Source organism: Perna viridis, chromosome 11, assembly GCF_037379345.1.
Source record: "Perna viridis isolate PV_CMFRI_1.1 ecotype Kerala chromosome 11, ASM3737934v1, whole genome shotgun sequence".
Lineage (NCBI taxonomy): Eukaryota > Metazoa > Mollusca > Bivalvia > Mytilida > Mytilidae > Perna > Perna viridis.
In genome coordinates, this window is record NC_142455.1 from 1,640,683 (window position 1) to 1,655,048 (window position 14,366).

At 33.8% G+C, this 14,366-nt stretch overlaps 1 protein-coding gene across 4 annotated transcripts in view; it reads left to right on the forward strand.

Moving 5' to 3' along the window:
- Nucleotides 1-388: 388 nt before the first annotated feature.
- Nucleotides 389-14,366, forward strand: part of LOC148602273 (cytochrome P450 20A1-like) — a 33,707-nt gene continuing 19,729 nt past the window's right edge. Inside the window, exons 1-4 of one of the 4 annotated variants that reach the window (XM_088551609.1) lie at nucleotides 510-606; nucleotides 2,332-2,381; nucleotides 6,650-6,799; nucleotides 12,218-12,387. In XM_088551609.1, the coding sequence (XP_088407735.1) occupies nucleotides 12,270-12,387 (118 nt within the window). In that variant the 5' untranslated portion in view covers nucleotides 510-606; nucleotides 2,332-2,381; nucleotides 6,650-6,799; nucleotides 12,218-12,269. Of the gene's footprint in view, nucleotides 607-2,331; nucleotides 2,382-6,649; nucleotides 6,800-12,217; nucleotides 12,388-14,366 lie in introns of all 4 variants that reach the window. The other 3 variants (XM_088551610.1, XM_088551608.1, XM_088551607.1) reach the window with 3 other exon arrangements.

Below are 14,366 nucleotides of genomic sequence, written 5' to 3' on the forward strand. Positions count from 1 at the left end.
ATACCGTCTCACATGTCAGTCTTAGTTATAATTAAAAGTGGCATATATACAAACACACAAACATTAATTTATGCTAATGGAAACCCACAATTTATTCTTATCAAAGTATCGTTAGCACGTGCACTACCAAATTATCGAACCACATGTTTCGAAAATATCCATCTAAAGTGTGATAAAAAAACGGAATAGCGGATGTAAGATTTATATTTACCGCCATGCTTTAAATGCAAGGTTATTATTTTACAATGCACGCCGTATTCATATTTTTTTCACATTTGTAGATATCTTATATAATTTCGTAAATATCTTCTACTTTTTGTAAGATATCTTCTTATAAAGTATACTTACCGCCACATGTTAAACGCAGACGTGCTCTAAATTAATAACAATAACACGTGTAAGTGTTGATTAATACGTTTAGGGATGTCTCGGTATTAAGTGGCTGTAGTGAGTTTAAAAATAGAATATTATACGTGTTTATCTCCATGTGCAGGAAGTGTTGCCGGATTACATAACACTGTAACTTTGAGGAGAATGTTAGATTTTGTTATATTTGCTGTTACTTTTGTGGTGTCTCTATTGATTGTGGTTATTTATCTTCTTCCGGTAAGTTAATTTGACCTCTCGCTATTGCTTAGGGGGAAAACAATGCGACATAAATGGCCAGCCCGTGGTTAAACAATGATTAAATGGAGTTTTCGTTTCGTTTCATTTGATTCTAATAGGACCAGTTTCTCCATATTTTTTAATAAACATAGCCTATGCGTTACACGAAATATTGGTCATGTCTATCACTTTTTGCCATGGCTGTGGTCAGATTTTTAGACCTTAAAAATTAAAATTAAAATTGGACCGGGGAAGACAGATGTTTGGTTTACAGATCGAGGTTCAAAATACATTTAAACTGATATAAAGGGGCTTTATTTGGTTTAGATATGTTTCAGGGTTTGATGTTGGCCAATTATGCTAGTCCTATTAATTTTTACTGCATAGATATATATTGGTATAATCTCAGAAGGTCATTGACATTTATCATTAAGTTAACATAATAGATAGTGAGATATCACGTTATGTTACAAGAAAGACATTGTAGTTCCTTGAGTGACCTAAGTTATGATTAAAATACACTTTAGTACCGATAAGACACAACTGTATGTGCAGTCGGACAAAAGGTTATACAAGGGTATAAGTGAGGGGGATTTTTTTTTTTTTGGAGGGCGGGGCAGGCGTGTTCTTGATTCCAGTTTTTGATGTTTTGTTGTTTTTGCTGTTGTTTTTGTTTGTTTTTTTCTTTTGTATTTTTTTTTGGCAGAAAATGTTGTCCATCAGGTCAAAAGACGTAAATTTTAACTTAAGATGTTTCCTCTTTTACATTTTTGTTGTTACAGGGACCATCAATGTTTTGTTGTTGTTACAGGGACCATCCATACTTTGTTGTTGTTACAGGGGCCATCAATGTTTTGTTGTTGTTACATGGGCCATCAATGCTTTGTTCTTGTTACAGGGACCATCAATGCTTTGTTGTTGTTACAGGGATCACCAATGCTTTGTTGTTGTTAAAGGGACCATCAATGCTTTGTTGTTGTTGCAGGGACCATAAATGCTTTTTGTTGTTGCAGGGATCACCAATGCTTTGTTGTTGTTACCTGGATCACCAATGCTTTGTTGTTGTTACAGGGATCATCAATGCTTTGCTTTGTTACAGGGATCTCCAATGCTTTGTTATTTTTACAGGGACCATCAATGCTTTGTAGTTGTTGCAGAGACCATCAATGCTGTGTTGTTGTTACAGTGATCATTAATATTTTGTTGTTGTTACCGGTATCACCAATGTTTTGTTGTTGTTACAGGGATCGTAAATTTTTTGTTGTTACAGAATCATCATTTTTCCGACGCAGTCGATATTGTTTCGCTTTTTACACTTTGACCTGAAGAACTCGCTTCTATTGAAACGCAAGTCACTTGATTGCAATTATGTTTCCCAATTGGCCAAATACTGATAACTCGTTCGAATAAAAACTGTATCGAAAATTTTAATTGCGTGCTATGTGTTATTTTCTTGAATGAAATATAGAAAATTATAAGTAAATAAAAGCATTTTATTGCGTAGCTATCTTTTTTTTAAAGAGAGTACTTGCTTTTTATTTTTGTTAAAGGGGTCATCAATTTTCGTTGTTATTACAAGTATCATATTTTTTTGCTATTGTTGAAGGGGCCATCAATTTTTATTATTACAGGTATAACCATTTTTTTTTTATTTTGTTGTTGTTAAAGGGATCATCATTTTTGTTGTTGCTACAGGAATCACAATTGCTTTTGTTCTAATTACAGGGATCACCAAGACCAAGTTCCATCCCCGGACCTGAACCTACCTCACAAGAGTACGTATGGCGGGAAACATTTGATTAATTAATTAACAATATATTAAAAAATCAGGTAGTGGGTGAAAGTGGTATGATAAAATCCTCCCTTTTGAAAGTGTAATTTAAGTATCAATCTATGTAAGAATCATGCAAATTCTGTTATATATGATACATCCCAAAAATGGCTGCACATTTTATTTTTATTATTAAGTTGCTTTATAGGTCTATATTGATATTATATGAAATGTATATTAATTTATTCCAGCCTGTCTGCTCTTAGAAGATAATACACATTGAAAATCCAATATTTTCTTTTGTAGTTTAGTGTCATTTACAGAGTTATCTCTCTTACCATTGAATACTACTGAGCATTCTATATAATTTTTATCTCTTATGAACAAGGTTTCCATGAAAACCCACATGCAAGTTCATGTTTATTTAAGCATTTTAAGCAAAATATCAAAAATAAAAATATGTAGGCTTTTCAACCATTTATCATATTTTGCCTCATTCTTATGTGGAGTGCTATTTAAGTGTTGGTCTCTGTACAAATTTGTAGTGCATGAAAATTATTTAAGAAATCTATCCTTTTGAAAGTGTAATTTAAGGAGGGAGACCTCGGGTAAGGGACATAACTCTTGAAATCAGTGATGTTTGTATCATTTTTATTTTTACTAAAGCCCATCAAGCTTTCATTTGAAACAGAATGAAATCAATCCAAGTTACTTTGATGCTTACATGAGATTGATGTCAAATGCTAAATGCAAACCCTGCACTGATTTGTAAGAGTTGTGTCCCTTACTCTATGTCTACCTCCTTAACTTTGCAATAATTGCTTCAAGGAAAAAAGTTAAGATTTGTCATATCATTTCCGTAAATTGAGTATAATTTCATCAAAATGCACATAAAATAAACATTCAAAGGGCAGATAACTCTGTCAAAACCTCATTAATTTGTCTAACATTCTATTCAAAAAACATCTGAACAAATGAGTGATTCATAGATCAAATTATCGTATTTTCAAATGGAGAAAAAATGCTTTTGTGAAATTGTATTGTCTGACCTGTGGGCTCAGCTGAGTGTGATTTTACATTCCTGGTGTTACCCAATTATAAAACTTGTCCTATCCACTATCTCTTAATAGCGTCTGAAGTTCGGAATTCACTGCAGTCACCCCTCTCAGATAATGCAAGAATTAATTATTTTACGCGACATTATCCGACTGCCTATGATTTGAATTAAGCCCGAGAATTTCGAAAGGCCTGTCTGCAGTGGTTAGTAAGAGAGAGAGGAAACGAATATCTGCCGCTGGACGGAGCTTGGTTCTATCCACTTCTAATCTTTAAATCTAGATAAGAGTGCTATGTCGTTTGCAAGGTATAGCATTTGGGTGAAGTTCCATATTATGCCATTGTTGTTTCTGGAAACTTCTTTTTATCAATTAAGATCGAAGATCAAAATTGGTATAGCAGCAGTCGCCATAGCATTGAGATTGGTAAAGCCTGATAGCATCTGCAATTATCTTACACTACCAAAGTAACAGTCCTTTAGTATTAGTATACCCCATTTAGTTTTTTTGGTTAAATCTAACGATTTTGGACATATATGCATAAATCTTATGTCCTTATGTCTGACCCCTATGTAATATCCTTTCTAAATGTCCCAAGTACCATGAACCACGCTCCATAAATTGGAATTATAACTTTAAAGTTCTCATGGGTGCCGACGAGGACTATGCAAGAAAATGGATAAAACGAGAACAAGAAGACATTGATTCTCTGTCAGAGTGGTTAAACGCCGTGAGGTCTTTAATTTTGAAACGAATGAAAGTTTTAAGTAGGTCAATGAGTGACAAGGGTACATCAGTTTTCGAATACCTCGATGTAGCAAAAACATTGTGTACTATACATGACAAATATGTTGTCGTACCAGCAGACAAAGCCCAAAACAACATTGTTTTTGTCAGCAAAACGTTTTATATCCAATGTTTATTATCAGAGGTAGACGGAGAAAATAATACCAGTGATAAGACCTACACTGCTACCACTCTCTCCAAAGAAGAGATTGTAGAAAACCATAAATCTGTGCTATCCTCTTTTGGTCTCTCTACCAAGGACGATGATTGTGATTTACCGTCTATGTACTGGATTCCTAAACTTCACAAGAATCCATACAAACAACGTTTCATAGCTGGATCTGCAAAATGTACCACCAAACCTCTTTCAAAACTTTTAACTTCTATACTCACAACTGTCAAAGAGGGTCTACAGTCCTACCACAACACTTGTTACTACTGTAGTGGTAGTAATTCAATGTGGATCCTGAAAAATTCGAAAGATCTTTTGGAGACAATCAGTTCAAGACTATTATCTGAATATAATAGCATTAAAATCAATGAATTTTTAAACACTGTATACTTCTATTCCCCATACTCAGTTAAAATCCCGACTTAAAAACATTATACATCGTTGTTTTTCCAAAAAACGATGGTACACCTAGATACAAATATATAGTTTTTGGTAGAGATTCCTCATACTTTGTAAGAAATAATTCCAAATCATCAGAGGAAAATGCTGGAATTTTTAATCGACAACATATTTGTCCAGTGTGTTGAACGTGTTTTTTCAACAAACAGTCGGCACTCCAATGGAAACAAGCTGTGCTCCTTTACTTGCTGACCTATTCCTTCACTCTAATGAGGCTGACTTTATAGCTGATCTGATCAGAAAGAATGAATATCGTTTGGCTAGATCCTTAAATTTCAGTTTCCGTTATATAGATGACGTATTATCTTTAAGCAATCCTAATTTCGGGGATTTAATACATCGCATCTACCCAAAAGAACTTGAGATAAAGGACACTACAGACACTGTGAAGTCAGCCTCATATCTTGACCTTCACTTAGAAATCAATGGTAAAGGAAAACTATTGACCAAACTTTACGACAAACGTGATGACTTTTCATTCAGAATTGTCAACTTTCCTATCATCTGTGGCAACATCCCTTCGGCTCCTGCGTATGGAGTGTTCATATCACAACTCATACGTTATACCAGAGCTTGCCGAACCTAAGCAGACTTTTTGTATCGCGCTAGACTTCTAACAAATAGGCTTCTGGAGCAGGATTATATTGCTACATGATTGAAGTCATCACTACAAACGTTGTATGGCCGTCATCACGATCGTTATATTGTATCCATCTGCGCCATGAAAACGGATTTGTTCAACGTTTCATAGTTTTTCATTCCTCGTTTGTCTACCCTGGACTTGACTTTTCATGAGCAAATCCGCGGGTGTTTCTATAAAAGCAGAGGACGCTTACCCTACCAGTGCACTTGGTCCATGCTCCCACTTTTAGTAGAGTCCGAGTTGCTCATTTGTTTTTGTTACTTTGTATGTATGATTTTAGTTACTTTATGTACTTTGTTGTGTATATCTGTTTTCTATGTCTGGTTTTTGTCCTGGATTACATTCTTTTGATTACCGCTATAACCTTGGTTCCCTTGATTACTCTTTTAAATAGCATTATTTCATATTACATGATTACAGGCTGCACTTAATTATTAAGTAACTGGTAACTCATTTTTTCACCATTAATGAACGGGACGCCGGAGTGAGAGTATGTGAATGCATGGAGTATTTACAATTTATAAGATTATAATATAAGACATACTCTATACTAAATTTTAGTCTTTTCTGTACGGTTCCAAGATACATCTTTGTTCTTTTAAAAGCGCAAGATGAAATGTCTTCCCTGTAAAGTATACATTATTTCCACGACTATTAGACATTTATATAAATGGTGGAAATAAACAGTCTTCATCGAGGAATAACTTATTGAACTTTAATATGTTCAATCTTAATATCGTCTGTATTTTTGCTCTATGTGATTTAATTTATATGTAAAACTATATACAAATGATTGCAAACTCGTACAGTTATGTAAGCGCTCGTGTTATAACATTTGTACTGCCTAACAAATACAATGTAATCACATTTGGCCGATGTTGAATTAAAAAGTTTGTGTAAACAATGGCGAATTTCGGCATAGACTGAATTGCAGAACATATTCCGCTTAAAATATCGAAATCGAACCTCTTCAATGTAATACACGTAGAACGTACATTGGAAGCCTAAATCAAGCAGTAATTTACAAACAAAAAACAAACTTATTAGTCACAAATTTTAAATGACAGAATGAAATAACAGATTCGCATTGGTGAATGTTTTTCATCTAACCTTGGCGTTAGTATCTTTATTTCATTTTCGATTAATCCGTGTTTCAGATTTGCAATTTAAGGCCCGGGCAGTCTACAATCGGTCGAATCCATAGTTTTTTTAGTCTATGTGTACAGATAAAGATAAAAGGAGTACCCGATTACGTAATCTTGACACCTGAGGCGGTAACCTTGATTTATTACCTGCACGACCTACAGGTATAAAAAATTGCCATTCGTTCAATATGATACCCTGTATTGAATGAATAGCTCATTACAAGCATGACTTTTTAATTTAAATTTTTGTCGTTTCATCTATACATACGGACGCTACCGTATAATAAAAAAAATGTGGCTCTTATATGATTCCCGGGTTTTCAGAACTACGCTTAAGACATCATTGCAGTTGGTTATTCTTATAAGGTATACCCGAGTGTTACTAGTACGCATATACAACACTGATAAAAATCTATTTTCCGTCCAGTAGGTTTAATGGCGGTAAAATCTGCTAAGTAGATATTTGTTTAAATCTTCGATTTCTCTGTTAAGAGACTAGATATACTAATTTAAAGTTACACAGGTTGTCGTGTTATGAGAAACTACCTCCACTCGTGCAATTCCTCACAACATTTGCTCCATGAATATTATGTCGCATATTATGATTTTAAATTAACCCATCAAGTTGGACCTGAGGTTCGTGTGACAAAAAAGTTTGTATCATTCCGTAAGTTAAAATGGGAGTCCAATTAAGCCGGATGTTAAAACTAGACGCTAACTAAGATCTATGTATACATTGCTGCATACAAAACTATAAATTATCGTCATATATTTTCCCCAAATTAGATAAAATAAAGGTCAAAAGAAGACATTTGATGTACAGACAATCAGGTTACTTATCGGGACGCGCAAATCTTAATGAAATAATACAATTAGGTAACATACCACCATGGAAGACTTAGATTTCAGGAAGAAACAAGTCTTACATGTACAAGTTGCGTGTTAGAATTGGTAAATACGCTCATTTTAAAGGCGACACTCGTGAAAGTAGCTGTGATTTAAGTTGAAACTTAAGAAAAATATTGTGTTTTTCAATTTAAAAAAATGAATATATAACTTAATATCAAGTATTAAAGTTTGTACAAATAAACTATCTTATTTTTTTTAATTAAACACTTCCTTTTACTTTATGGCAAAACGAGACAGACGAGTGAAATTACATACTTTAAACAACACTAAAATGAATTTATGTAAATGTGTCTGGATGGGCCCCTGGGTTGAAATCAGTACCAGTATTTTTATTTAACTAAAACCTATATGATACAGTGGCTGAATAACGGTGGGAGCCATGGGGCTATGGATCCCCACCCTGCGTATCTTAAAAATAATAATTATCACCATAAGATTAAATTACAAGTGTCACATAGCTTGATTCGTCTTATCTCGTACTACTATAAGCGAAACACCCAGTGTGTGCGTATATCTTGAAATATATGTCATCCCCCCCTAAAATGTTTACGACTACTGAAGAACGTTTTCCGATACGAGTACATGTATCTTATCAACAGATAAATGTCCAATTTTCAGGTAAAGGATTATTAATACAAGTGTAGGTGAATAAATGACTGCAATCTAACTGGATTATAATACTACTCATAAGTAATATAACATTATCTTCAATGATACAATGTATAAGAACATGACAATTGCCTAGAACATTATGCAAGTTGGAAAATAAAGCCTTTTGATTTCAGTAATTTGTTAGGTGTTTGCCTTGCGAGACCTAAGACTTGTGGTTCTACTAGACATTTTGAGTTTTTTTAAAAAGGTCGACGACAGGCACTTTGGTGAATTTTTCATATCTATTGACGTAAGCTCCCTGTCGATTTTTATCAATTTCAGACTTTTTGTATCGCGCTAGAACTCTTACAAATAGGCTTCTGGAACAGAGTTATGTTGCTACAAGATTGAAGTCATCACTACAGAAGTTTTATGGCCGTTATCATGAACTCGTGGATCGTTAGGGTGTATCCATCAGCACCATGAAAACTGATTTATTCAACGGGTCATAGTTTTCCTTCCCTCGTTTGTCTACCCCGGACTTGACTTTTTATGAGCAACTCGGCGGGTGTTTCTAGAGAAGCAGAGGACGCTTACCCTACCGATGCACCTGGTCCATGCTCCCATTTTTTAGTGGAGTCCGAGTTCCTCATTTACTTTTGTTACTTTGTATGTATGATTTTAGTTACTTGATGTGTATGTCTGCTTTCCTTGTCTGGTCTTTGTCCCTGGATTACATTCTTTTGATTACCGCTATAGCCTTGGTTCCCTTGATTACTCTTTAATAGTTGCATGGCTAGTATTGTCTGCACCAGACATAATTGTTGAAATTATATTCTAAGACTTTGGTGTTAATGTACTTGTTTTGGAGAGTTTTGTGTTCATTTATCTAGGTGTTCCAATGTAAACCGACATGGAATTTGATTATTACACGTGGCATACTGCTACGATGCATCATGAATTTGGTGGGTTTTTTTTGTGATGACCTTCGTAATCGGAATGGTGAATTTAAAAATAAATGAAAAAGTTTAATACTGATCATTTATAAAAATTGGCTCATGTCTAAATACGTATTACTCCAGTCTCGGCATTTTCCTTTTATAACCATTTTTTGCAATTTTACGATTATGTAAGGTGTGTGTAAAAATTCAAACGATCGATATAAATTGATTCATTACATGAGTACTTTACTTTGTCTTAATCAAGTCAATTACTAATAGCAACTGAAAATAAAAAATTTCTGGTAAGTTGAGGCCAGAAAAGGGCTAAATTCACTAACAATAGTCTCAGGCCTACTATTTGCAGAAAATTCAACTACAATTTTTAATTTTCTATTTCCCTTTTATGCTAAAATACTATTAGAATACTTCTACACAGAAAATACAAGTTGTTGCATCATTATTTAGTCACTAGAAGAGCACACACTTCTACTTTTGCACAGTTTTCAACACATTTTCACCAAAAAAAGAGGATTAGAGGTAGTTTTTTTAATCCAAAAATATTGAGCGCAAGTATGAACAACAAAATCATTTGTCTGAAGTTGTGATGGTACAGAAGGCTATCATAAAAATGCCTCATGACATAAGCTATTTTAACACAATGCAGTTTAACTTTCTAATTTTGCTTTATTTTCATCTACAATTTAAGAGCAACACACACATATACAGCAATGAAACTTTGCTTTTAAGGCATGAATGCAACTAGGGAATTATGCAATTATCATATTTATTTGAAACACTTTAGTTTTTAGGGCATATTTTGATATTTTGGGAACATGCTCCTTTGTATCCAAATTTTTTTTTCAGACCACGACGTTTATAATAATTCACAAAAACTGCCAGCCACCCTTCAGAATCAAATGGTCGTCCTCTTACACATATAGTAAAACAGTTTGAGACCCCAATACAGATGAGTACAAATAGAATCAGTTTGAGACCCAGTTACACATTACACATGATTATATAATGAAACAGTTTGAGACCCATCCACACACGAGTATATACTAAAACAGTTTGAGACCCCACTACACATGAGTATATACTAAACAAGTTTGAGACCCCAATACACATGATTATATAGTGAAACTGTTTGAGACCTCACTCCACATGAGTATATAGTGAAATTGTTTAAGACCCCACTCTACACGGGTAAAAAGTGAAACAGTTTGAGACCCAAATACACGTGAGTATATAGTGAACAGTTTGTGACGAAATACACATGAGTATCAATTGAAATTGTTTGAGACCCAAATATACATGATTATATAGTTAAACTGTTTGAAACGCAAAAACACATGAGTATATATTGAAATTGTTCTATACTTCACTACACATGAGTAAATAGTGAAACTGTTTGAGACTCCACTACACATGAGTATATAGTGAAAGAGTTTGAGATCCCACTCCATATGAGTACTAAGTAAAACAGGTGGTGAGTTCACTGAGGAAGTAACTAATTTTAGGCTGAAACATTTAATAAACTTCGGAATTATAAGCGTAGCATGAAACAGTTTATGAAACAACTACACAGGACAAAGTGTAATTCGAACAACTATGGAATCCTCTGTAAACGAAAAAAAAGTATTTGAGAAGCTTTTCTTTGTAGCTTTCTGTTACTCTTACTCCTATTAATGACAATGCCAAAAAGAGAAACAATACCCCAGTCATAGGTAAAGACTGAAACCTGATATTTTATACAAGACTTCGTTTTTATTTAACGTAACCTGATGAAGGGGCGTAGGCTTATCCATGTATTATTTGTTTTGCTCTGTCAAATTGTCATGTGCCTCTCATTCCAACAAGCTAAGTTTAGTTCTTCGTTATATAGTAAAATATATTTAAATCATTTTGGGCTGTAGAATTTGTGAATTTGTTTAATATAGACAGCTGTTTGCATGGTTTACCTAGGATTTAAATAAATCTAAATTGATACAAAAGGACTTTATAAATTGTCTGGTGTAGACATGTCTTCGGTTTCTGCAGGATTCGGGTTAGGCATACTTCACGTTTTCACAAAGTAAAGAATAAGGAGTAATTCAGAATAAAAAACAATAGAATGTTTTGTTGGCGATGTTCAACCATTTTTGTCTGATTTTCGGACTCCTCTAGTTTTATCTATTTCATAGCATTAACAATATTTGCCCAGTGACCCCCACTTTTCTTTTCACAATTTCATTAAATACACCTTAAAATATAATTTGGGATGTTTTTAATGAAACCCTTGCTATTTTCACGATGGTTTTAATAGATAAAACCTCCTAAGGCAAAACCTATTCAAATGTTTATACACGAGCACAATGATTCATCTATTTTATTTTTGTTCTAGTATGAAAGATCTTAAAAGATTTCACAACCCTTTGAAGTCCTTCTTATACTTAAATAGACCAGCGAACAGCTGCAATGAAACACTAAGTGATATCCCGCCACGTAATGTTAAAAAAGGGGGTAGCAAAATATTAAAAATGGCTTAACTCGAAAAACCCAACCTATACTTTATGGTATTTTTATGCAAATTTTAAGAAAAATGATCAGTTCTTAAGTCAAGGACGTACACTCAACTTTTCGGAGGGTAACACATAATATTTCGACACTCCGTATGATGGGGTATAAATTTCGGGGGAGGGGGGGATTATCACATAATACCTCGACACTTCGTGTGGTGGGGTATAAATATCGGGGGTATCAGTTAATACCTCGACACTTCGTATGGTGGGATATAACTTTCGGGGAGGGGAGTTATCACATAATACCTCGATACTTAGTGTGGTGGAGTATAAATTTGTTGGGTATCAGTTACTACCTCGACACTTCGTGTGGTCGGTATGAATTAAGAGAGTTATGTCCTGTATATTGTGTAAAGAACTGTAGGAAACCAATTTTCGTGGTTTTCATTATTCAGTCAGACAAGGAATACCAACGAAATAAAGTTTCCGTTGATACTTTAATACTCTAAATGAAGACCACAAATTCAAACATCCACGAACCAATGAAGTTTTGACAAATCACGAAACTTGCAATCCATGAATGAAAGTACCTTCACAATCGTTGAATAATTTTAAATCTTTTTTGTTTTTTGTTTCAGGGATGGAAACCTTCTAGACATTGATAAAGCTGGTAGTCTACACGAATTTCTGATGGCTACTCATGAAAAGTATGGGCCAATCGCATCGTTCTGGATTAGAAAACAGTTTGTAACAAGTATTGCTTCTCCTGAACTATTCAAAGAACACTTAAACGTGTTTGATGTACCACGTAAGTTTTGATAAAAATGGGAATCTACTAAAAAGCGCCTTGGAACTTCCGGGCAGAAATGAGCGCCCGGAAAAAATCTTTAAAAAGACTTGTGACTATTGAAAATATATGTATAGCTAGCACCATCCCTCTTAGAACAGTTGTAAGCAGAAAGTGCTATTAAAAAGTATTTTTGACCTTTATCAAGTCCAGAAAAAAGAAAACTAGACAGCGCTGCATGAGCCTTTTTATGTACGTATACAATTTGCAGTTTGCAGTCTTAGTGTTTCTTTATACAAAAGACATATGTGTTGTACTGTTCATGGAGAACAAATTTTTATAGTAATGTAAAAAATATTTAGTGTTTTTATATGTCGACTTGACTGTAAAATGCATAATAACGATTTTTATAGGAGTTTGTTTTATTTATTCATCTATTTATTTTTACATGTGTGGACACCGACTGGTATTGCCCGAGGAGCAAGTGTGGACGCAAACTGGCATTGCCCGAAGAGCAAGTTTGAACATACATACGTTTTGTCTTAAAAGTTGTGTAAAATTTCATAATAAAATGAGCCCAGAAAAGGAGATTTTCACAACCTCATTTCTAATTCCTAAACTATTTCTCCACTTATTATACTACAGCGCAAATGTTGAAAATGAAATTTCACCATTTCCAATCATGCCAATCGAGAAATAATACTGAGGAAGAATCTTGATACAAATACATGCACATGTATACAGAAATCTGAATAATAATCGACAGGTTTGTCAAGTTAAGAATTTGTTCGTGTTTATACATGTACTTAAGTGTTTTGATTTCAGTTCATTAACTATTTACTCACAATAACATGTACATAAATTCATAATGCGATGTTTTTTTTATAAATCAGAAATTTAATAAAAATTGTAATTAAACCCTAAGTATTATAAAGATTTTATATTGTTAACATATGAGAAAAAAGAGTAATATTAACATGTACAATTTTTAAGTATGAAGTTGACTAAAATTATATTTTTATGTACATGTACAAACTTTACTTTATTGGCACGAAGTCAAAAACCAAAAAATGGTCAAATTAAAAATCATATTAAGAGTTGTCAGTACATGCAGTCTGATATATACATATATATCAAAACTAAAAATCGTTGGAGCTCCTCGGGAATGTACATTACATGTACATTATGGTCAAGTAATTGGACTACCCCAACAGATTCAATGTTATGTGTTTTGCAACGAAACGTCGAAAAGTTCATATACATGATATACGCGTACGTGTATGGAACATAAAACTCCTACAAAATATATAAAAGGAAGGTCCTATTTAACCTAGGACCCAAAGTTTTTCCTCCAGCAAAATGTGAAGAAATATGGACCATATTAAACTTGTGTTCTTAATAAAATGCAATTTAAATAATCCTGGTCTGTTTTATAAGCATTTTTTCATTGAAAAAATATTGAACAATTTGAAAAAAAATCGATTTCAGAATCGCTTTTCAAAACCCAAAACTTACATCTCATATTTTTGTATATATACAATGTATAAACTACTCCTACTACAATGTACGAGGTTGGAATTCCGTTCCTCAATACCCAAACTAAAGTCAGAAAATAGCTTGCCAGAGAACCTCTAGCACTGCTGGAGTAATAAATAGACTATCCGTTTAGGCCGCCTAAACAATGTTTCCGGTCACCCTACCGACCCTCCTTTAGACTCCTACCCAAAAGTTTTTATTTGTGATTTTAAAAAAATAATTAAAAAATCTGCCGATTGTCTTTCAGAAAAAAAAAGAAAATAAAGCCAATGAAAGATGTTTTTCTATCCTAGATTGAAAAACGAAGAGGAATACTGGTTGTTTATATTTAGAATCGATTGTAAACACACATGCCGTGAGTGTGCTCTTGGTCGTGGATATTCCGTTTTGGGATTCAGCATTTGAGATATTTTTTGTTTTGACCACCACCATCAAAACAAAAAATATCTCAAGCGCCGAATCCC